The sequence below is a fragment of the Rhineura floridana genome, chromosome 3, assembly GCF_030035675.1.
Source record: "Rhineura floridana isolate rRhiFlo1 chromosome 3, rRhiFlo1.hap2, whole genome shotgun sequence".
NCBI classification, from domain to species: domain Eukaryota; kingdom Metazoa; phylum Chordata; class Lepidosauria; order Squamata; family Rhineuridae; genus Rhineura; species Rhineura floridana.
In genome coordinates this window covers 3,691,751-3,717,354 of record NC_084482.1, presented here as the reverse complement: position 1 = coordinate 3,717,354, position 25,604 = coordinate 3,691,751, and the positions used below count along the sequence as shown (strand labels likewise).

The window sequence follows — 25,604 nt, the reverse complement described above, 5'->3', positions numbered from 1 at the left end:
CCTGGAAAGGGACCTGGATTTTTGGAAGTGTCCTTTATTATTCTCTTATTCACTTTTATGCTCATGTAGTTCACTGCTTAAGAACTTGTTATTAGAATTGTCTTTTTGATAGGCTTTGTTGTGTCTTACCTGTTTCAGAAGGCATAGGCCAGAAATGGTATATCACACTGGGAGATTCAACTTAAGAATTTACTCTTTTGTAGAGTTTTGTTAGCCTTTTTTCTGTTGCCATCTCTACTGGGAGCTAGCGATAAAATAAGAGGTATTGAACCTCTAATGTCATCTTTCAAAAGAGGGGAACGTCAAGAGGGGAATTGTGGGATCACATTTGGTTTGTACAATGAGGCCATGAGGGATAGTTGTCTGCCCAGCTTCAGGGAGGATATGTAATCAGAGGCCCAACCTAACACCTTCTTATCAGCAGAGGCCTAGCTCCAACAAGATCTAAAGTCTGGGAAGTTTTAGGGAAGATGTGTAATCAGAGGACCCACGTCTGTCGTCACACAGTCTACAATCTATAAAACATAGATAACTGAACAGAACATCCTCTTTAGTGTCAACATTTAATATGAATATTGCACATAAAAATCAACTACAAAAAAATATAGAAGAAAAACTCATAGCATAGTAAACTGAACAAAATGTCCCCTAGCCTTCAAAAAAAATATTATTCAACCTTATTTTTAAACATGGTAGGTTAAACAAAAAGAAAATAAACTCATTTCTTAATCACTATATTAATATATAAAAAGCAAAACAATTAAAACTGCCAGTCCCCCTTTAAAATGACAAACAGAACTTTATCTAACTACAGTTGGAAGTAGATATCATTCAGAAATCAGTAGCCTATCATATATGAATTAAATAGGTTATCACATAGATAATAATCATGCATGACAATCTACATGCAATCTTTCCACACTTGTTTCTACATAGACAGGTTTTTGGATAGGAAATGTGTCTAAAGATGCCGTCTGTGCCCAGTTCTTCACAGGATGCTGGACTCCTGCTACATCACAGGACTGGTAGCAAATATATATATATTTTATTTTATTTTTATTTATTTTATTAAGCTTATATACCGCCCGACTAGCAAACAGCTCTCTGGGCGGTGGACATAAAAACAATTTAAAAAATATAAAAAATTGCCCTGGATATACAGTCCAAGGCCCTGCCTCTGTGAAGGTGGAGTCAAGGCCCTAATTGGAACTCACCTGTGCTCTCTTCTTCCCCCTTCCCCAGGTAGCATGCATTCCTATCAGCTGTGGGTGGAGAATTTAAAGGTAAGTGAATGAACCTCCATCTGTCTTCTCCCAGCCGTTACTTCTTGTCCTCACAACTATTGTTTGTTTTGTTTGTTCTAAGGTGGTTTTTGTTGCCTTTTAAGCACAAAATGATAAAACTGGAACATTTGATTAAAAATGTAGCATTCAGCCCAATATAATATCATTCAAACATATAAAACAATTAAACTTTTTTTTGTTCCCATCTTTTAAAAAATGTGAATCACCTTCAGAATGAAAGGTTTCTTTTGTTTTTTTATGTTGAGAAAGGCTATAGATAGCTTACTGTTGTTATTAACAATATAATTATGAAAATAGTTGTTTGCTCAAGGCCACTTGTGCCAGAGTTGGGACTTGAAACTATGTTTCCCAGATCAGAGTCTACCTCTGGCTGGCTGGGTTGCTTGAATGTGCAATGAGTAGATTTGGTTCAACCTTAAACCACCATTAAGGGTAGCCGAATGGGAGATGTCAAGAGCTGACCAATGGGGAGCAATCCACAGGGAATTGTAGGGCTGGGGCTGAAAACAAAGTAGTGCTGCTTTTGCATAGCTCTTATTTATTTCAATGGGGTTTGTTTAGAAGAGCGTCTGGTCTGGTCATGGATTGCGGCCCACCATGCCCATTAGTGCAATTTGTAGATATTCCTCAATTCTGGCAATCCGCCAGGCCGGGGTAAACACGGGGCTCTCAGATTCTTTTTCTGAGCTCAGTTTTTTGGTCTCTGATGTAAACTGGTATAATCTAATGTCTAAGAGACTGAGCTATGAATTTAAGTGTGAATTTCATCTCTGCCATGAACTTGCTATGTGACCTTAAGCAAGCCACTCTCACAGAATCTGCAGTATGAGGATAAGAGTAATGAGTATGACCTACTTGACAAGACTATTGCTGTAAGGATTACAACAGGATAATATCCAGAGGGATAGCAATGTTCGTCTGTTGCAGCAAAAATAGCAATCTTGTGGCACCTTAAAAACTATAACAAATTTTATTAATCAGCTTTTGTGGACCATAGTTTGTACAGGCAGATGCACACTGAGACACGCAGTTTCCCTTCTTTGGCTGATCAATGCAGATCAGCTAAGGAGGAGAGGTTATTGCCTGCTCCCTGCTCATTGGATGATTGATTGTTCCCCAGTCATCAGATCAGTTACTGGATAAATCTATAAAGGTATAGATTTTGCACCCTCATCTGGGTGCTGGCATCTGCTGCCCACTCCACCATTAAATGTTTTAATCATTTTTTGCCCCCACCATCAAAATCAGTGGGGTCTTCAGGGAGAAAAATTGCTTGTGGGGGACTGGATCAGCCTCTAAAGTCACCCCTTCTCTGAAGGGTTTTATAAATGCTTATTATTCAGAAGAGACACTGTTATCCTGGGCAGTCTCTATGAATGTGTCTCTAATCCTTATAAAGAAAGCTTCTAAAGAAACCTGGGCTGTGAACACACTGTACATTTAAAGCACATGACTTTCCCAAAGAATCCTGGGAACTATAGTTCAACCTTCACAGAGCTACAGTTCCCAGCACCCTTAACAAACTACAATTCCTCGATTCTTGGGAGGAAACCATGTGCTTTAAATGTATGGTGTACTCTTGTTAAGCTGGACAGGGAACAGAGCCCAGGTTTCCTAGGTTAATGTGCTTGTCACTAGTGTCTCTGCCTTTGTTTTCCCTTGACACCCAGATCTCTTTAATCATCAGTTCTTTCTTCTAATGGCCAATCTTTCAGTGGCTAAAGATGAAATGTTCCTTGGATGTGTTGCTTCTAATTGATGTGTGTCAGTGCTTTTTCTCCTCTAGAAAGGTGGAGGAGCCCTGCTAAGTACCATGAAAAACAAAGCCAATCCTGCTGTCAGGAGTGCATACCAATATGTAAGATACTTTTTACTTTTAACGGAAATTTTCCAGGAGTGATGTTCCATTGAGTAGCTGTTTTCTCTCTTCTTTTGATCCGAAAGCCTGCCATAAAGAAGAGAGAGAGCCACTATTTCTCAGGTGTTAGCAGCCTCAGAGAAGTGCAACGAAAGCCTTCAAAAGCTATACATTTGAATCAATTAATAAAATAAAAAGAATGAATCTCTTTCCATCCTTGAAATTCTGTTCTGAATGCTGCACATTCCTAACCTCCTCTCCATATCCTCTAGGCCAAAGGTCATGCCAAAATGGGGCTAAAGAATATGCGGAGCCGCCTGATGGAAAAGGTAAGAGGCTATTTCCCCTCCCTGCTTCAGATGCTTCCTTAAAATATTTTAAATGACTGAATGCTTTATTTGGGGGGGGGTAGACAACATGTTGGACTCTGTCTCCCATCAACCCCAGCCAGCATGGCCAGTGGTCAGGGATGACGGGAGGTGTAGTCCAAAACCATCTGGAGGTGACCAGGTTGGCTTCCCCCTGCTTTAAATGTTTGTGAAGCTATAGGGGAAAAGTCAACATGGTTGCAGCCTGTTAGCATTGCTCTCTGGTTTAGGCATTAAAAATAAAGTGTAGAGCCATTATGGTGTAGTGGTTAGAGTGTTGGACTATGACCTGGGAGACCAGGGTTCGAATCCCCATATAGCCATGAAGCTCACCGGGTGACCTTGGGCCAGTCACTGCCTTTTAGCCTCAGAAGAAGGCAATGGTAAACCACCTCTGAATACCGCTTACCATGAAAACTCTATTCATAAGTTTGCCATAAGTCAGGATCAATTTGAAGGCAGTCCTTGCCTCCTAACAGGTCACTGGGTGACTCTGGGCTAGTCAGTCTCACTTTCAGCCTCACCTAGTTCACAGGGCTTTTTGTGAGGATAAAATGGGGTGTATGCTGCCTTGAGAGGAACAGCAGGATGAAAATGTAATGAACAGACAACGTGGTAGTAGCTTCATGTATTAGTAGTAGCTCCTCCTCAGAGGAGGGCAACAACGATGATCAGAGGATTGGAAAGAAAGCCCTATGAGGAGAGACTGAAACAACTGGGCATGTTTAGCCTGGAGAAGGGAAGTGAGGGGAGATAGGATAGCACTCTTCAAGTACATGAAAGGTTGTCACATAGAGGAGGGCTGGGACCTCTTCTCGATTGTCCCAGAGTGCAGGACACGGAATAATGGGCTCAAGTTGTAGGAAGCCAGATTTCGACTGGACATCAGGAAAAGCTTCCTAACTGTTAGAGCCATATGACAATGGAACCAATTACCTAGCGAGGTAGTGGGATCTCCAACACTGGAGGCATTCAAGAGGCAGCTGGACAGCCATCTGTCAGGAATGCTTTGATTTGGATTCCTGCATTGAGCAGGGGGTTGAACTTGATGGCCTTATAGGCCCCTTCCGACTCTACTATTCTATGATTCTATGATTTTACAACTTTGTGGATATTTAACACTAACCATTATGCAAATCTTTTATGTTAACTCACTGTGCTTAATATATAAATATATACATAACTGTCTTTAGAGCGCTTTCTTTCATTTCATGTTATTTTTTTTTCCTATTTGATTGCTTGGTTGTATTCCAGTTTTCATTTTGAGTGGCTATCATCTTCTTTGACATGCCAGCAGATGTGGGGCAGGGATATGAGCACAGCTTATGCTTAGTATAATTTTAACTTCCCCTAGGATTCCACTACAGACCAGCATCGACAGTTGAACTGTGATCACATTTCTAGTCCCATCATGCCCACTAGGTATAAGCAGTCTGAGAGCTTGCAAAGCCGGTTGCCCATCACCCAGCACTTTGGGAAGGTAAGGGGGAGGGGAATAAAAGATTTAAAATGGTTGGGGAAGCTGTGGCCCTCCAGACAATGTTGGACTACTACTTCCATAATCCCTAATCCATGACTGGGGCTGATGGGAATCGGGAGCCCCAACAACAGCTGAAGGGTCAGAGGTTCTCCATGACTGATTTAAAATGATTTAAAGTGGCGTGCAAGAAAAAGAAGAAAACCAGATCAGGGGGCAGGGGGAATAAATAAATAGGGGCAGGGGACTTCTGCTGAGACCCTGTCTGCATTAGAGGGAATGGACAAGTCTGACACTTATTGAATGTACTCAGTGTGCAAATTCTGGGTCACAGATCTCCACATGCAGTAGTTCAGTTGCATCAACCATTGCATGAGGCAGGGATGGTGAACCTATGGCCTTCCAGATGTTGTTGAACTCCAACTCCCATCAGCCCCAGGCAACATTGCCAATGATCAGGAGCTGTAGTCCAGCAAAATCTAGAAGAGCTGGGTTCCCCATTCTTGAAAAAGAACAGAGAAGTGCACTTCTATTGTTTATAGAAATGTTCTGCAAGTTTTGCCTGTGTCTGGCTTGTATGTGGATGTATGCTTGAGTGGGGGCATCTTTAGGCAAACATTAAGGAGTAAATAAATATGGCTAGCTCCTCAGCATGTTTATTTAGAAGTAAGGGCAGCAAAGTTCAGTCGGACTTACTTTCTAATACTGAGGTTTAGGATTGCAATTTTATTCATTCCCTTGGCTGTGGGGAGAAGATACCTCATACTATTAACTCAGTATGATATCTATAGACGCTCCTTGCAATCACAAATCTACTTGTAATTGTGCATTGTTTGTCAAATCACATTTGTGCTGAAAATGTTACAGTAAACAAAGACTTCAAAGCATGAGGCAGAAAGATAGGATAGAAAATATGGTTGAATTTACAAAACATGTATCAGCTGTGTACCATTTAACTGTCATGGCTTCCTCGGAAGAATCTTGGAAATTATAGTTGGTTGAGAGTGCTTGAACATTCTCTGTTGGAGATGCTCAACTCTCTTTGCAGATCTGTAGTTCCCTGGTGAGAGGGCATGAGTTATACCATTATTTTGTTGGCAATAAAGACACATCCAAAGTTAAGGATTGCAAAGGATGATGGCTAATGCAGAAAGAAGCTGTGATGTCTTGAGAGTCTCCAAGTGAATCCATGCCCCTGGTATATGTACTCACTGGTTACCCACCTTCCACTAGAGTGGGGAATATGTAGCACTGAATCCTGGAGGAAGAGAGAAAGGGTCACTGGATCATCTTCCCCCAGAAAATGTTGTTGTACTATAGTTCAAAGGCAGCAGGCCCCTTACAGGTGTGTGTCACAAGTCACAACACAGAGGTTGTCTCAGGTCCTGTCTTTCTCTTCACAGTCTCGTCCCAGGCGACCACAAAGACAGCGCAGCAAGGCAGAACTGGAGGCTCAAAGGTAAGACGTGCTAAGCAGGTGGGCTACACACAACTGGATTCCATTCACTGTTCTCACCTTGCTGCATCCTGTGGATATGTCAGGGCTGGCCCAAGAGCATTTGGTGCCTGAGGTAGGTCAGATACTATTGGGAAATTCCCCTGCACAAGCCTCACTGAAATGAATGAGAGATTCCGTGACTGGAAAAGCCATGTTCAGTTAAGCCCCTTGGGTTACAGTCCTGTGCATTCTTAAATTTGAGAGTAAGTCTCAGTGGGCTCAGAGGAATGTTTCCTTCTGAGTCACTAGATATAGGGCTGGGTATAATTGTTAAAGGTTCAGGGGTTTTCTCAGGGTCTGGACTGGAAAACCAGGATTGTACTTCGGAATATTGTTGTACTCCAGGCTTCCAGAGATATTAAAAAATATAATATTCCAAAAAGATTAAAAAACAACAACAATGGTTTTATCTAGTTGGTCTTCCAATAATACCCAAGGATGAGGATTTTAATTTTGTCTTGTTAAATGATTAAAAAAAAAATCCTAGATAAACTGCTGTTTTACTACAACAGCTGAAGACAGCTGAGTCAGCTGGCACCTCGAAAACTAAAAGGTCTACCAGGTTTATTATTTTTAAATCTGAAGAAAAAGTAAATCCAAACATAATATCCCCTCGAAATCATTATTATGAGAATGCATTTTATTTAGATTTAATTTTTTAAAAACCAAGGATATTCTGGCAAAAGCTTTTATTGTCCAGAGTACACTATAGCTGCTTTTAGACTATTGCTATTTTGTGGTTGGGATTATTATTATTATTAATAATTAAATTTATATCCCACCCTTCCTCCCAGCAGGAGCCCAGAGTGGCAAATAAAAGCACTAAAAATACTCTAAACATCTTACAAACAGACTTTAAAAACATATTATTTGTTTTTAATGTTTTTAATTGTTGTAAACTGCCCAGAGAGCTTCGACTATAGGGCAGTATATAAATGTAACAAATAAATAAATATTAAAACTAAACATATTTAAAAACATCTTTTTTTAAAAAAACTATAAAAACATCTTAAAAAGCAATTCCAACACAGATGCAGACCAAGATAAGGTCTCTACTTAAAAGGCTTGTTGAAATAGGAAGGTCAATCACAACCCAGCAAATTCAGGTTGTTCAATTAAAGTGGATTTGACATTCTAGTGCACCAAACCCATTTCCCTTCCCCAACCCCAAACTGGACTTTTTGCAATAAAGAAAGTGATGGGAAAATGCACTGGTAAGTGTGGATTAACTATTACCTGACTGTAGTATGGAATTCTTTACTAGCAAAATGGGCAATTAAATTAACACCAATCAGGCTAGTTCAGGTTTTTAGACTTAAGCATAGCCAAACAAGCCCCCCCTTATCTGATGTTATCAGCAACAAGGCCTCACTCCTGGATCATTAATCACACACCCTCCTTCAGTGTTGGGGGTTCTGCATAAGACCCGCCCCTTAATCATTGTATAGTCTTTCTACCATGCTACTACTGAGTCACTTGTTTATATTTCATTGTTATTATTTTTTATTGTTTATTTCTACCCCGCCTTTTGGCCAAAAGGCCCTCAAAGCAGCTTACAAAAAAACACAAATATAAAAATACATCAATAAAAACAATACAATTTACAAAAAGCAGCAGTTGCAACTTCCAATAAAATACATTAACAAATCACAGAGGGAAAATCAGAAGGGTAGCAGTGAACTTTGACCAAGTGCTCCTTGCCGTCTTTGCTGCTCTTAAACGTCTCTGGACAGCTCTCCACCAGGCACTGGTACACGCTGTGCCTCTCTGCCATAACCTGGAAGAGGGAGTCGTGCCACTCCAGAACATGAAGCTCTAGTAGATGGGCGGAAATTCCCATGAAATTTGATGGCTGCTTCAGATTTCCCCATGATGTAGGTGGAGGCATGACTGTTGGGCAAATGTTGGCCCTTCCTCTGCTGGAGCCATCTCCTCGAGAGCTCTCATAGTCGAAGTGGAAGCTGCCAGAGGGTGACTCATCCAGTGGGGTGCTGGGTGTGGAGAGCGAGAAGGTGCCCTGCAGCTTCCCCCCTGCCAGCCGGGAGTAGCAGAGCGGGCAAGGAAAAGGCCGCCAAGCATTCCACCGAAGGGCTGCCCACCACCCTGGCCCGGGGAGCACAGATCAAGCTCTCTTTCATTTGCTGATAACACTCAGGCTGGACTATTGGCTAAATATCACTTCCCAGGAATAGCTTGCCTTAGCCTATCAAATGGGCCAGGCCCTAATGTACAGATGCTGTATGGTGACTTTCCCCCGCCCAGGTGTACCATCTCTATGAGACTGCCCAGCAGCCCCCCTCCCTGTAACACCTTCTGTCATCACTTATTCCTGCACACTCTTAACAAGCTGCTGCTATACCTAAAGGATTATACTTAGTGCACTTTTCACATGCAGTTTATACCAGTATATTATGAAGCAAACTTGTGCCCCAAATAGGCTGTTTCTGGATTCCACTTATCTCAAGGAAATCCAGTCCACTTGGCATTACATTGACATGATGTCATATAACATACAAACAAGTTAGAATGAATGCTCAATAAGCAGTCATCTTTTGCTAGGTACATGAAACTTCCTCCTGTACTGGAAAAGTGGGAGAAGGGGAAAACCCTGGGATGCTTCCATACTTGGTGCTTACTCTGGAATAGCTATACTTTGTTCACTGACTTCTTACAGGGCTTCTACATTACATCAATGTTCAGTCATTATTATACAGCCACAAAAGTGGCTGTATACTATAGCCAGCGTGGATTTTTCACATTCCGCAATGTTAAATTGAAAATACCCCCCATGCCATTCTGGTGCTTCCCATAAGCTCATTTCAAAACAAAACCTTACAAATCTTATAGTCCTGAACTCAGAAACGCTTGCTTAACTACACTGTCACTTTTCATGACAGTACATAAAACAGTCAGAGAGAATCAAGAGTTCAAAGTCTAAAAAGAGAGAAAAAACCCCTTTTGGACATTTTTCTCTCAGAGTTCTCATGTTGTTGTTGTTATGTGTCTTCAAGTCGACTGCGACTTATGGCAACCCTATGAATCAGCTACCTCCAGGAGCATCTGTCACGAACCACCCTGGTCAGATCTTGTAAGTTCAGGTCTGTGGCTTCCTTTATAGAATCAATCCATCTCTTGCTTAGTCTTCCTCTTTTTCTACTCCATTCTGTTTTTTCCAGCATGATTGTCTTTTCTAGTGAATCATGTCTTCTCATGATGTGTCCAAAGTACGATAACCTCAGTTTCATCATTTTAGCTTCTAGTGATAGTTATGGTTTAATTTGTTCTAACACCCAATTATTTGTCTTTTTCGCAGTCCATGGTATCCACAAAGCTCTCCTCCAACACCACATTTCAAATGAGCTGATTTTTCTCTTATCTGCTTTTTTCACTGTCCAACTTTCATATCCATACATAGAGATCGGAAATACCATGGTCTGAATGATCCTGACTTTAGTGTTCAGTGATACATCTTTGCATTTGAGGACCTTTTCTAGTTCTCTCACAGCTGCCCTCCCCAGTCCTAGCCTTCTTTTGATTTCTTGACTATTATCTCCATTTTGGTTAATGACTGCGCTGAGGTATTGATAATCCTTGACAATTCAATGACCTGATTGTCAACTGTAAAGTTACATAAATCTTCTGTTGTCATTACTTTAGTCTTCTTGACCTTCAGCTGTAGTCCTGCTTTTGTGCTTTCCTCTTTAACTTTCATCAGCATTTGTTTCAAATCATTACTGGTTTCTGCTAGTAGTATGGTATCATCTGCGTCTCTTAAATTATTTATATTTCTCCCTCCAATTTTCACACCTTCATCTTGGTCCAATCCTGCTTTCCATATGATATGTTCTGTGTATAGATGAAATAAATAGGGTGATAAAATACACCCCTGTCTCACACCCTTTCCGATGGGGAACCAGTCAGTTTCTCCATATTCTATCCTTACAGTAGCCTCTTGTGCAGAGTATAGGTTGCACATCAGGACAATCAGATGCTGTGGCATCCCCATTTGTTTTAAAGCATTCTATAGTTTTTCATGATCTACACAGTCAAAGGCTTTGCTGTAATCTATAAAGCACAGGGTGATTTTCCTCTGAAATTCCTTGGTCCTTTCCATTATCCAACGTATGTTTGCGATGTGATCTCTGGTGCCTCTTCCCTTTCTAAATCCAGCTTGGATGTCTGGCATTTCTTGCTCCATATATGGTAAGAGCCTTTGTTGTAGAATCTTGAACATTACTTTACTTGCATGGGATATTAAGGCAATAGTTCTATAATTACTGCATTCCCTGGGATCTCCTTTCTTTGGAATTGGGATGTATATGGAACGCTTCCAGTCTGTGGGCCATTGTTTAGTTTTCCATATGTGTTGACAAATTCTTCTCAAAATTTGGACAAATTCAGTATCAATAGCTTGTAGCAAATCTATTGGTATGCCATCTATTCCTGGTGATTTGTTTCTTCCAAGAATTTTAAGAGCAGTTTTCACCTCGCATTCTAAAATTTCTGGTTCTTCATCATATGGTTCCTCCGTGAATGAATCTGTCATCCGGGCATCTCTTTTATAGAGTTCTTCAGTGTATTGCTTCCATCTTCCTTTTATTTCATCTCGGTCAGTCAGTGTGTTCCCCTGTTGATTATTCAACATCCCTACTCTTGGTTTAAATTTCCCTTTCATTTCTCTAATCTTTTGGAACTGGGCTCTTGTTCTACCCTTTCTGTTGTCCTCTTCTATTTCTATACAGTAACTATTGTAATAGTTCTCTTTGTCCCTACATACTAGTCGCTGTATTGTTGCATTTAGGGTTCTAACCATGTTTCTGGCTCCTTTTGCTTTTGCTTTCCTTCTCTCTTTAACCATTTTAAGAGTTTCTTCAGTCATCCATTGAGGTCTTTCTCTCTTTTTAACTAGAGGTCTTTTTGCATTCTTCCCTGATAACGTCTCTGACTTCATTCCATAGTTCTTCCGGTTCTCTGTTAACTAAGTTTAAAGCCTCAAACCTGTTCCTTATTTGATCTTTATATGCTTCTGGGATGTTATTTAAATTGTATTTTGGCATTATGATTGCTTTGTTGGTCTTCTTTAGCTTTACTCTGATTTTCGATATGACCAGTTCATGATCTGTACCACAGTCTGCTCCTGGTCTTGTTTTTACAGAAAGTATGGATCTTCTCCATCTTCTGCTACCAATTATATAATCAATTTGATTCCTATATTGACCATTTGGTGATGTCCATGTGTACAGTCGTCTTTTCGGTTGCTCAAAAAATGTGTTTGCAAGAAACAAATTATTGGCTTCACAGAATTCAATAAGTCTTTCTCCTGCTTCATTTCTGTCTCCTAGACCCCATTTTCCCACAATTCCTAATTCTTCTCTGTTCCCTACTTTTGCATTCCAATCCCCCATGATTATCAGCACATCTTGTTATTTTTTAAATAAAAACATGTTTCCCATGTCACTTTACTTGCTGCTTTAAAGATGCAAAGCCATGCTCTTTGACATGTCAATGTTTCCATTAATAGCACTCTATTTCCAATCACAATTCACATGTGAAATTTGTTTTTTTTTTCCTGAGGGGTGTTTCCACCTCTTCCAGCACAGTCTCACTGGATTGTTCTTTCGAGCCTGGTGAAGGTGAAAATTTGCACCCAGGTTTCCTGGATCCAGGTGGCCTTGATCTCTTAGGTGAAATCTTTGAGACACTAAACTTGCTGGAGCCAAGCCAAGCCCAGCGGCCTCTCTATGGGACTCACAGCCTGGACTTCTGCACCTTAGAAGAGAAGAACTTCTATACAAAGGTAAGCCTTCCTAGTTCAGGTATCTGTGCACCTGTTAAAGATGCCCAGGGTGGAGAGGAGCAAACCCAGTGCCTGCAGGAGGAAGGGAACCAGCACCACCGCCCAGAGCTGTTTGCTGCTGCTATCTGCCTGCCTGCCTGCCTGCCTGCCTGCCTGCTGCTGCTTTTTGGCTACCACCACTACCCTATCCCTGTTGGTCTTCTGCGCTGCAGGTTGTCACACCTTGCAGGACCAAGTCCCCAGGTACTCAGCCAGCTGTTGCTGGTATCGTCCACCTGTCCCTTCCCTGGAGGGGATACATAAGCTGGCTGGCTGAGGTGGCTCCTGCTTTGCAGATTGCCTGGTTTTTTGTGGGACTTGCAGATCCTGAATCATGTGCCTGGGGGAGAGGACTTGGAGCCAAGTGGGGAGATTTGAGGGGGCCCCAATTAGTGTAGTGGCGGATAGAGGGAGATATGGCATTGTGAGGAGGGCTTGCCAGGTAAGGGGAATGCGGCCCAGGCAGTTAACGACTGTGCCTTGTTCCGGTCCTCCCCACACCTGCAGGTTTGTTGGTTGCCCTATCAGCCAGCTCTCAGACCTCCGGATTGTGCTCCGAAATGCCAGATCAGTGTATAATAAGATCTTCCTCATTCATGATTTAATTGTGGATGAGGCAGCTGATCTGGCATGTATAACCGAGACCAGGGGTCGGTCTCTTCCAGCTATGCCTGCCAGGGTACTTGGTTCAGCATCAGGGTAGACCTGTGGGTCGGGGAGGGGGGGTTGCTGTGGTCTATAGGAACTCCATCTCCCTCTGCAAGCACCCTGTCCGTGTGACTACTGGTCTGGAGTGTTTGCACCTTATGTTTGGTCAGCGGGACAGACTGGGGATTCTGTTGGTTTACCGCCCACCCTGCTGCCCAACAGACTCCCTAGCTGAGCTGATGGAGGTGGTCTCCAGTGCACTGTGGTTTTTTAAATTATCTTTTATTTTATTTTTCAAGATATACAGAAAGATGAACAGTTAATCAACAAACATGGAGTACATTGTATATACAAATGATGTTGACAATCCAGTCTTGTATCCAAACCTTAATAAAAACAAAATGGCATTTTATAATTACTTTTCACCCATTGACTTTATTCTCTGTGTTCTTCTATAAGTTTCTCTGTGTTAGTGTAAAAGATAGACCCTCTCCATAGCGAGACCTGGGATAACGGGGGAGAGAAAACTGGTAGAGTTTTGTTAATATAAACTATGAATGGGTACCACACATTGTCAAATTTGTCTGTTTTTGCTATCCCATGAACTTTGCTATCATGTCGCATTAGTTTTTCAGAAAGTGCTATTTCCCATACTCTGCCCATCCATCGTTCAGCTGAAAGGTCGTCTGCTAATTTCCATGGAAGTGAGATTTCCATGTGGGCTGCCGCTAGCAACAGGATAACCAGGTCTTTGTGCACTATGGGTATGTTCAAATGCCCTGTATAGGACACCAAGGCCAAGGCCGCGTCCGGAGCTAGCAATTGCCCTGTAATATCCGAGTTTTTCCCAAAAAACACATTCCAGAACTTCATTACTGGTTTACAGTTCCACCCCATGTGCAAAAGTAGCCCACCACTTCACACCCTCTCCAACATAGAGGGGATAGAGATTTATTGATGTGGTATAATTTTAAAGGCGTCCAATGCCATTGGAGAAGTATTTTGAGAGCTGTTTCTTGGATTCTAGCTGAGGCAGTTCTTATAGGAGGCTTAGACCATAGCTGATTCCACTGCTGCTCATCCATGCCTACACCTAGCTCTTCCTCCCATTTCATCTTAAGACCTAAAGTGTTACCCATTGTGGCTGCTATAAGAACTTTATATATTGAAGCTGCTACACCTTTTGTCTCTACAGCTGAGCTTGTACACATTTTCTCAAATGCTGTAAGTGTATGTTTAGTGTCGGCTCTTTTCCCTAGTTTGTGTGCTAATGAATGAACCTGGGCTACCTGCATCCAGTTATAGGATGTCTGTCCCAGTTTTCTGTGCAATGAGACCTCTGATATGGGTTGGCCTTTTACAATTAGATCCTGAATCCTATATAAGCCTTCCCATCCTTTGTATTGAGCATATTTGTCTTTATCCCTGAATTCAGGAAGGTCTAGAAAGGGAGTGAGAGGAGAAAGGCTGGGTGCTAACGTTTTTCCCCAATGTTTCCATACCAAAAAGGTTGCCTGTAGGAAAGGGTTAGGAATCTGTTTAAGTTGTGGCCATGATGGGGATAGAAATGGCCATGCTCGAATTGAGGGTACCGTTCTCTCCACCTCCATGGCTACCCACACTGTATCTTCGGAATTCCTAATGATATGCAAAAGCTGTTTGAGTTGGAAAGCTTCATAATATAGTTTTAGATTAGGTACCCCCAAGCCTCCCATGTTTCTGTATCTGTATCTGGTCATTGCACTCGTTCTATTGTATTTGTCCTTCACAATAAATTTTTCTAGTATTTTCTGCCATTTGCCAAACCACTGTTTAGGTACTGAAATCGGGAGTACCAGGAAAAGAAACAATAATTTAGGTAAAATGACCATTTTGATGGCGGCTATCCTGCCCATCCAGGACAGTTTCAGATGCTGCCAACCCATCAGTTCTTTGACTATTGTCTTTGTGACTTTGGTGAAGTTGCGTCGCCTAAGTTGATTAAGATCTTTAGAGATCAATACTCCCAGATAGCGGAAACCGCCATGGCTTAATCGAAAGCCTGAGGTTGTGCTTAACCGATTTTGTTCGGCCAGTGACATATAAAAGCATAACATTACTGATTTTGAGTAATTAATCTCTAAGCCCTCAACATTGCGATACTCTTCTAGAGCCTCTTTTATAAAGGGGATTGTCCTGTCCGGATTCTTAAGCATCAATAACACATCATCAGCAAATAAGTTAATTGTATGATCCTTGCCGCCATCATGGATGCCCTCTATCCCCGAGTTATGCCTTACGCCTTGCGCTAAGGCTTCTATAGTGAGGGCAAATAATAACGGGGATAGAGGGCATCCTTGTTTAGTTCCCCTTCCCAATTCTATACGGGGAGATTCTAGACCATTTGTACATATTATTGCCGATGATTTTGAATATAGTTGGTCAATCAGATGTGAAAATGCTTTTCCGAAGTTCATCTTATGCAACAACTTGTTTAGGAACCCCCATTCCACCCTATCAAAGGCTTTAAATGCATCAAGAGATACCAAAGCTGCAGAAAGTTTGTTAGTAACATGTATAATATTCAGGACCCTGCGTATTGAATCTGCAATATTATGTCTTGGCATAAACCCAGATTGTTCTGGGGATATAACTTGTCTGATAAATACATTCAGTCGCTTAGCCATTATTGAAGTTAACAATTTGGCGTCTTGATTTATAAGTGCTATGGGGCGATAGGAGTTCAGTGACTGAGGATCTCTGTCAGACTTTAGTAGTACTATATTTTTGAGTTATGCCAAGTGTCAGGTATTGTTCCCCCCGACAGAATGCTGTTAAATAGTTGAGTCAGCCAGGGAGCAAGATCCGCTTTAAATGCCTTATAGAAGTCGCTGGTGAATCCATCATTGCCTAGAGCTTTGCCATTTTTCAAATTCTTGGTAGTATCGATGACTTCTTCAGTCGTCACTGGTTGATTCAAATATGACATCTGATCTGGAGAGAGATTTTTCAATTCTGTTTGTGCCAGATACTCCTCTATTTTGTGGTCATCTGGTTTGTCTGACGTGTATAGTTTCGAGTAGTATGTTGCACATTCCACATTAATTTTCCTGTAGTCTAGAAGCAAAGATCCATTTTCATTTTTAATTCCTGGGATGAGATTTCGAGATCTTTGCTTTTTAAGGGCATGAGCTAGTAGTTTAGAACCCTTGTCACCAAATTCATAATACTGTCTTTTTGTATAAGCCATTGCCACATGTGCTTTTTCTATTTCCAGGGATTGAAGTTCTCTTTGTTTAGTATTCAATGTTTGGCCTATTTTCCTATCTCCAGACCTTTTAAATTCTTTGTCCAGTTTACCTATATCATCCAGGATGCTTTTGACATGTTTTTGACGTTCTCTTTTGAGGAAGCTGGGTTCCTTGATGCAATGCCCCCTTACGACTGCCTTCATAGTGTCCCAAATCACATGCAACCCAACCTCCAGAGTATTGTTTTCTTGGAAGTAATGATCAATGGTTTCCTTCACGTTGGAGCTGAAGTTTTCATTAGCGAGTAAAGTGGGGTTGAATTTCCATGAGATTGTCTGCCTCAAGGTTGACTTTTTGTACAGTGTAAGTGATATTGGAGCTTGGTCCGATGCAGTTTTTACTCCTATTTCAGCCTCAATTACTCGCTTCCATGCCTTTTTATTGATGAAAATGTGATCCAGTCTTGAATGTGAATGAAACCTGTGGGAGTAAAAAGTGTAATCTCTTTCTGAAGGATGAAGCAATCTCCAAGGGTCCAGTAAGTTATGGGATGTAAATAGGTCTGATATGCCAGTATCATTGTTGCGCTCCCTTCGTTTACTGTTGCTGCGATCCAGCCGTCTATTGAGGCAGCTATTAATGTCTCCCCCAATAATAATTGGGCCGTGGGCAAAGTTCTCTATAGTCTGTAGTGTTATTCTTAGATAGGTCAGCTGTCCTTTATTGGGAGCATATATGGAACAGAAAGTTAGTTGCTCTCCTTCAGTCATACCATTTACTATTACATAGCGACCATTTGGGTCCGATAAACTATCTCTCACCACTAGGGGGCACTTTTAGCCACCAGAATGGCCACCCCCCACAGCTTTTGAAGTTCCTGAGGCACAAACCTGCTCACCTATCCAGCCCCCTTTCAGAAGTTTGCCCTGAAACCTTTTTGCCTGGTGAGTGTCTTGGAGGCAAATTATATCTGGAAGTTTGCGTTTGAGTGCTGTTACTACTCTAGCATGTTTGACCGGGGATCCCAAGCCATTGACATTGAGAGAGAGTATCTTTAGTGTTCTAATCCTCATGTTCATAATACTGAGAAGGGAGAGTGAGAGTGTTCAAACGCGGTTTTGTTTTTTTGATACCAGAGAGATGGTGCCTTGCCTGTACTCCGAACCCCACATGGAGAAGAAACAGAACAGAAACAGCAAACCAACCAGTGAAGGCAGTCCATAATCAGTTGACTGACATGAGACAGCGCCGAGAATTGCCTCAACCCGCTCGGCTGGGGTGGGGGATAGCGGGGACCATTCTTACACATAGGTCCTCTCCCTTCACGGACCGATGCTAGAGATGTGGCTATGATAGCCTATATAATTCGCTCAATTAACCTGCGTGCTTGTACGTAGATCAGAATCAGGTGCACTCAACCATCAGCGTTTGCCAGAGTAGGATCGCTGCTTCTGCTGCTCTCCCCTTCCAACTGTGCTATAGTGTCTTTTTGTTTGTTGTTGCTCTTGCTTCTTTTACTCTTTGACGTTCCCATGGAGTGTTCCCTTCATCCAAGACAAAGACTTGTTCATCCTGCTGTTTATGTTTGCCAGATGAGATGTGGAGATCGCAGAGTCATTTCTCTGCTTGCTTTCCTGTGCTTGCTGTAAAGAATTTCCCTTCGTAGATCACCACTAACTTAAAGGAAAATCCCCACCGATATCTAATTCCTTCCTCTTGTAGTGCATCCATATATGGTCTAAAGTCTTTCCACCTACTCAGTGTGTCGGGACTAAGATCTTGAAAGATATCAATTATATTGTTATTGTACTTGATTTCCCTAAGATTGCATAGTGCTTTGTAGATCATCATCACTTTATTACGGTCGCAAGACCATCCATAAATGAACACATTTTAAATTACATGGGAATGAATAAGATTAAGTAAATTTAAAACTATAAACATCATAGTAAGTATATATCATGATCAAAAATAAAATAGAATTAAAATTATAATTATGATTAAGTTCAAAGGAACATCAATATAAATCTTAAATATTTTAAAATGCTCAAATTTGATGATTATGTCCTTTGGAGGACCATCAGCTTTAGGGCAAGCTCCCAGTGCCCTGTGTGCTCTCTCGATGTCTTCAGCTGAGAGAGTTACTCCCAGATTAAGTATATTAAACCAGTCTGTAATAAACTTGCACATATCTGCCCCTTCCTCTTTTTCAGGGATCCCTCTCACCCGAATATTGCCTCTTCGGGCTCAATCCTCCTGTTCTGCCACTCTCAGCTCTAATTCTTTAGTCGCCATTTTTAGCCTCTCTTAACTTTTCGTTGTGTCTTAAACCTAGATCCATGGCTGCATTAGCCATTTTAGTTATTTCCTTCATTTGTGTTGAAAGGCTTTCTATTTTCCCCTCTAGTGGTTGTAGAGCCTTTGCCCAATCAGTTGAGAGAGCTTTTCTAATTTTATCTATGTAATCATTTGGGTTGTAATCGTTTGACATAGCACTTGTCTGTTTCCGGCCTTTGAGAGCCTTCTGGCCTCCCCGCGCCGTGTCAGTTTCACTCTCTGCGTCTGACAGGCCTGCGAAGTCTGTGCTAATTTTAGGATGTTTGCTGGGGATCCTTGGGTTGTCTGAGACATCACCTACCCGATCTTAGTGGTTAGAAGAAAACTGCTTACAATTTGCAGGGTTTTACATGTGATAGTTTTTCTGTGAATGCGGGAGACTTGGCTCTACGCTGCCATTCTGCCCCATGGCAAACCACGCCCCCGTCTCCAGTGTACTGTTGAGATCCCCCAGATTGTTGGTTCTGGGGGATGTCAACATCCATGCCGAGGCCACCTTATCCGGGGCAGTTCAGGATTTCATGGTCTCCATGACAACCATGGGACAGTCCCAGTATGTTATTGGCCCAACACATGTAGCAGGGCATACTCTAGATTTGGTTTTTGCATCTGGACATGGTGTTGGTGATCTGAATGTAGGGGGGCCTTACATCAGTCCCTCTGTCATGGACAGATCACTGCTTGCTGAAGTTTAGACTTACAGTGGCTTTTTCTCTCTGCAAGGGTGGGGGACCTATTAAGTTGGTCCACCCCCAGAGACTAATGGATCCGGATGGTTTCCAAAGGGCTCTGGGGAGTTTTCCGGCTGATAGGGCTGGCGCTCCTGTCGAAACCCTGGTTAAACTGTGGAATACAGAAATGACCTGGGCAGTTGACATGATTGCTCCTGAGCGCCCTCTCCTGTGTAGAGCTCGTATGGCTCCATGGTATACCCCAGAGCTGAGAGCGATGAAACAATATAGGAGACGGCTTGAGTGCAGATGGAGACGAACTCCTGGTGGATGTAATTACACACTGGTAAGTGCCTATGGTAACCTGTATTTAGGGGCAGTAAGGGCAGCAAAAAAACAATATTTTGCTGCCACTATCGAATCATCACTCTGCCACCCAGCGTAGCTCTTCAGAATTGTCCAGGGGCTATTACACTCTGGCCCCAGGGACAAGGTAGAACCATCTGAGGCCCGCTGTAATGAATTTGCTAGGCACTTCCAGGATAAAATCTTTAACATCCTCCAGGACTTAGACTCCAGTGTTATAGCAGGTGAATCAAGCGAGGTATCCAGAGCACAGCCTTGTCCCGATTTCTTGGATGAGTTTCAGTTGGTGCAGCTTGAGGACATTGACAAGGTGCTTGGACAGGTTCGTGCAACCACTTCTGTGCTGGATCCTTGCCCTTCTTGGCTAATAAAAGCTAGCAGGGATGGAACAGCCAGCTGGGCCAGGGAGGTGATTAATGCCTCTCTGTGAGAGGGGGTGGTCCCTGGCCGCCTGAAAGAGGTGGTAGTGAGACCACTCTTGAAGAGACCCTCCTTGGACCCAGAAAATTTTAATAACTATAGGCCGGTGGCAAATGTTCCATTCCTGGGCAAGATCCTTGAACGAGTGGTTGCGGGCCAGCTCCAGACACGCTTGGATAAGACCGATTATCTGGATTCATTTCAGTCAGGTTTCAGCCCTGGTTTTGGCATGGAAACAGCCTTGGTTGCCCTGCATGATGACCTTTGTCGGGAGAGAGACAGGGGGAGTGTGACTCTGTTTATTCTCCTTGATCTCTCAGTGGCGTTCGATGCCATTGACCATAGTATCCTTCTGGGGAGACTGGCTGAGTTGGGAGTGGGAGGGACTGCATGGTGATAGTTCTGCTCCTACTTGGCGGGTCGGCTCCAGAAGGTGGTGCTTAGGGAATATTGCTCAGTACCCTGGACTCTCCAGTATGGGGTTCCACAGGGGTCACTTCTGTCCCCCATGCTGTTCAACATCTACATGAAACCATTGGGTACGGTCATCCGGAGCTTTGAAGTGTGTTGCCATCAGTATGCTGATGACACGCAGCTCTATTTCTCCTTTTCATCTTCATCAGGTGAGGCTGTCAATGTGCTGAATTGGTGCCTGGCTGCGACAATAGACTGGAGGAGGGCTAATAAACTGAGGCTCAATCCAGACAAGACTGAAGCTGCTAGTGGGTGGTTCTTCAGACCAGATGGTGGATATCCAACCTGTCTTGGATGGGGTTGCACTCCCCCTGAAGGAGCAGGTTCGTAGCTTGGGGGTTCTCCTAGAACCATCTCTGTCACTTGAGGCTCAGGTAGCCTCGGTGGCACAGAGTGCCTTCTACCAACGTTGGTTGGTGGCCCAGCTATGCCCCTATCTGGACAGGGATAACCTGGCTTCAGTTGTCCATGCTCTGGTAACCTCCAAGTTAGATTACTGCAATGCATTCTACGTGGGGCTGCCTTTGAAGACGGATCAGAAACTGCAGCTTGTGCAAAATGCAACGGCCAGATTGGTAACAGGGACCAGACAGTTTGAACATATAAAACCGATTGCGGCCCACTTGCATTGGCTGCCTGTATGTTTCTGAGCTCGATTCAAGGTGCTGGTTTTAACCTATAAAGCCTTACATGGCTTGGGACCACAATACCTGATGGAACGCCTCTCCCTACACGAACCCACCCGTACACTACGCTCAACATCCAAGGCCCTCCTCTGGGTGCCTACTCCGAGGGAAGCTGGGAGGATGGCAACAAGGGAGAGGGCCTTCTCAGTGGTGGCCCACAAATTATGGAATGATCTCCCTGATGAGGTGCACCTGGCACCAACACTGTTATCTTTTTGGTGCCAGGTCAGGACTTTCCTCTTCTCCCAGGCATTTTAGCATGTGTTTTTAAATTGTTTTTTAAAAAATGTGTTTTTAAATTTGTATATTTGTTTTTAATGTTTTTAATTGTTGTGAACCACCCAGAGAGCTTTGGCTATGGGGCGGTATATAATTGTAATAAATAAATAAATAAATAAATAAACTCTAACTCTGTCTCTTTATCTGTTGTAGTTGAGGCCCAGTAGAAACACACTCCATGAACCCCTATCTGAGGAATGGGATGATAGTGACTCCTTGTCTGAGGGTGCCATGTCCCTGGCCTCTCAGGATCAAGGGAATGTGCAGAGTGCTTGGCTGCTGCCCACCAGAGCTGCAAACAGAGGCAGTGAGAAGTGGAACCATGGCACCCCTGAGCCCCAAGAGATGCCTGGCTCTGAGAAGTCAACAGTTGCATTGCAGGAAGAGGAGGAGACAGTGGTTGTTTCTGCTAGCTATGAGCTGCCACAAGTGGCATGGACCCAGAATGTAGACCACAAGGACTCCAGCCTAAATGAAAATGGAACTGAAAGCTGCACTGGTATGGAGTCTGCCCATGAGTCTAGGATTGACCAAACTGTTCAACCCACATCAGCCATCACCACCCCAAAGGCAGAGCCATTAGCAACCAGTTCCTCCAGCATCCAATCGCCTGCAGCATTGTTCCAAACAAAAGTCAATGTGGACACTGATTTCACGACCAAACAGAGCATCCCAGCCCTTGGAGCTGTCACCAACCCACAATGCTCCTTGACCCACTGCAAGGTGTCAGAACTGAAGAAAAGATTTGAGACCTAGAATAGGGATAGCACTTCATACACTTGGAAGTAGAACACCTTCTATGTCTTGACTTCTAGAGTCAAGTAGTTGCCCCTGTGCCTGGAGGCCACACTGGAGGACTCTCCTCCAGAGTTTCAGGATAGCTCTGGACTTTGAAAGGCTTTGAAAGGAAACACTCCATCTATCCGGGCATAAACAGTGATGGTTGGAAGCAGAAATGGGATCTGTTAATAGCCCCAAAGGGGTAGGACTACCCAGGTTTCCTGCCCAGGTTCTGCTGACTGGTAAGTTGCCACCACCACTAGGAGGCAGCACTCCTGTTCAGATAAATTTCTGGTACAGGAGAGATTCCCTTGACCAAGAGCTCCATTCCTCTCCTAAGTACAGTTGACTGCTTCTCTTGTAACTTTTCCCAACATGATAACCAAGAGCTATATCAGGGAAAGCATGTAATGTGAAAATGTCAGTCAATGGCTACATCATTGAGTGAGTGAATGAGCTGTCTCAGATCAATAACCATAAATAAAACCATGAAATGTCAGCTCAAGATGTGATGGTCATTGACTTAAGTGGCTTTTATTTTGAAGTATTAAATAAATTAATGGAATGGCAAAAGTCTGTCTGTGGCTATTATGCTAGCCAGATGGATCCTCCAGGTTCAAAGGCAGTATATCTCTGAATACAAGTTGCAGGGGGAGGGCAGTAGTGGGGAAAAGCTATTTCCTTCATATGCTGCTTCATAGCTAAAAACAGAACGTTGGATTAAATGTACCTTTGGGCTGACCCAACAAAACATTCTATTCAAAAATATTAAGAACATATTAAGACTTTCCTCTCCTCCTCTCCTTTAGCATGTGTTTTTAAATTTTTTTTTAAGTGTTTTTAAATTCGTATATTTGTGTATTTGTTTTTAATGTTTTAATTGTTGTAAACCGCCCATAAAGCTTCAGCTATGGGGCGGTATACAAATGTAATTAATAATAATATAAGAACATAAGAATCAGTTTGTTCAGTCATCACGTTTGAGTAATCAAGTGAAATACATGAAATTTGTGACCTAGTTCTACGCTTTCTACATTGATGAAGACAGATATCTTATTATTAACACAGAAACATGAGTGGCTCTTCCAAGTGATAGCTGGCATGCAGACAATAAACTTGTTTCTCAAAGAATAAATAATGCAACAGGAAGGAACAGCCTGAAACAGTATCAGAGTGATACTTATGTAGTGAAGACCAGCTGTGTCTCTAGGCAGCTAAAAAAGGTAAAGGTGTCCCCGCACTTGTAGTGCGAGTTGTTTCCGACTCTTAGGGTGACATCTTGTGATGTTTACTGGGCAGACCGTATATATGGGGTGGGATTGCCAGTTCCTTCCCCGGCCTTTCTTTACCCCCCAGCGTATGCCAGGTACTCATTTTACTGACCACGGATGGATGGAAGGCTGAGTGGACCTCGACCCCTTTTACCGGAGATTCGACTTCCTCCTTCCATTGGAATCGAACTCCGGCCGTGAGCAGAGCTTCTAGTACAGACCGTTCTCAATATGTTTTTTTCTTTCCCCAGTGGAGCAATTGAATTTATTCAGTGCTGGCATGCTCATTAAAACAAATTATGAAAATCATGGGCCTAGACCTGGCCACTGGTTAAACCAGCCTTGAGCTCTGTTGTCAGAAAAAAAAATAACCAAGTGCAGGTGATATTCTCAGCACTTCTGTGGACCCTGCTAAAAGATGCCATTGGGAGAATTCACAGCAAGCTACTGTTGGCTGGAATATGTGTGAGCAGCCCCTCCCCCTCCTGCTTATGGACCAGCAACTTTTGTTTTAGGGCCGTTCTTCAAGCTTGGATCCCTAGATGTTGTTGGACTACAACTCCCATCTTTCCCAGACTTCATGGTCAATGGTCAGGGATGATGGGAGTTGTTGGTCCATCATCAACTGTGGGGACTCAAGCTTGAAGCACAAGGTTTTAGGGCAGGGGTCCATGAGCTTCATTCAGGAGGTCCGTGGCATGTCTGCATTAAATATATTGATTTTTAATTCTATTTTATTGCTTCTTTCATTTATTGTATTATTGTATGCCTTTTTAATTGTTTTGTCAACTGTATAACTTAGAGATATAACTTAAGCTGCAATCCTATGTGAACTTACCTGCCGCTCTGGGCTTCTTTGGCAGGAAGGGTGTGATATAACTGAATAACTGAATAAATAAAACAGATTCATAGAGACTTCCATCTGGGTAGACATATGCATAGGATTGCACTGTCAGATATGGGACTTGAGCCATAATCTGGATGGAAGGAACAAATACACATATTGGCATGCAAAAGATCCCTTATTCAACCCCTGGCAAGTCCAGGTAGAGTTGATAATATTTCCTTCCTGAAACACTGGAGAGCAACTGCCATTCAGCCTACGCAATGATGAGCGAGATTGGCCTGTTCATTTGGAATATTAATGTCAAGAATAGCTAACTTTGGTCAAGCTGAAATGGGCCACCAGAGAGGATTCTGGGAGCCCATGATTACCTAGGACTCCCTACTGGGAGAGGTCCGCAGCTCAGGGTTAGATAGGCAATTTGCAACCTGGGCAGGGGGATGTAACTGATCCCTAGTTGTTATTCCTGATCAGCTTCCTGGGATTAGAAGTCAGGAAGAAGGGGTGTGTAGATCGGAAGCCCTGGGGGATGCTGACTAGCTCCATAATCTTCAAAGCCTTCAAAGGAGTAGACCTGCAGTGGCGGGAGGTGACTGTTTGCTTTCCCCCTCTTTGGTGACTGTTAAACTCCATAAAAAAGGAAGGATAAACTTCCAAAAGGAGTTCCCTATTTTCCATCTACTCAACTTGCCTGAGATATGACAGAGAAAGCCTTTTGCGGGAACCAGGCTGATCTATGTAAGTATAGGACCTAGCTTAGTAAGTTCTTTATTTTACCTCTTTGTCTGTATTGAACCTCTCCCTTTTTGTCATGCCAGTGTACCTCGTGTAACCCATGGGGGAGTGATAGCTTTAAGGAATCAAATCATTGTTCACTTTGTACATACCATGCTGTTTACCTTTAAATAAACTATCCTTTTATGGTGTGTATTGGATTGGAACTAAGGATTCTAAATCTAGTCCTTTGACTGCTGAATGCTACTGTTACTGTTAGTTAACGAGGGTTAATCCCTTGGAATTCACATTGGGCTCTGAGGTCCCTTCCCTCAGAGAAAGGAACCTAGCCAGGAGGGTGGTGGCAGTTACTACAGAAGTAATTACTCCTGAAAGAGGGAGAGTTTGCCTGGGAAGCAGCGGCCCAGAGGGATGGGACTGTTCTCAGAAGCAAAGACACCCCCCTTGGAGAACTAAGGACAAGGGACCGCAGGGGGACAAGTCTTTGCCAATTAAAATTCAAGAATCAGGAAAATATATAAA

The 25,604-nt window shown here is 42.8% G+C and overlaps 1 protein-coding gene across 5 annotated transcripts in view; it reads left to right on the top strand.

Moving 5' to 3' along the window:
- Window positions 1-25,251, top strand: part of DENND1C (DENN domain containing 1C) — a 73,656-nt gene extending 48,405 nt beyond the window's left edge. For 2 of the 5 annotated variants that reach the window (XM_061613909.1, XM_061613908.1), the window contains 7 exons: window positions 1,243-1,283; window positions 3,091-3,162; window positions 3,435-3,491; window positions 4,885-5,010; window positions 6,411-6,466; window positions 12,080-12,302; window positions 21,606-25,251. In XM_061613909.1, coding sequence (XP_061469893.1) covers window positions 1,243-1,283; window positions 3,091-3,162; window positions 3,435-3,491; window positions 4,885-5,010; window positions 6,411-6,466; window positions 12,080-12,302; window positions 21,606-22,208 — 1,178 coding nt within the window. In that variant the 3' untranslated portion in view covers window positions 22,209-25,251. Of the gene's footprint in view, window positions 1-1,242; window positions 1,284-3,090; window positions 3,163-3,434; window positions 3,492-4,884; window positions 5,011-6,410; window positions 6,467-12,079; window positions 12,303-13,288; window positions 13,420-21,605 lie in introns of those variants that run through there. The other 3 variants (XM_061613911.1, XM_061613910.1, XR_009761130.1) reach the window with 3 other exon arrangements.
- Window positions 25,252-25,604: the final 353 nt, after the last annotated feature.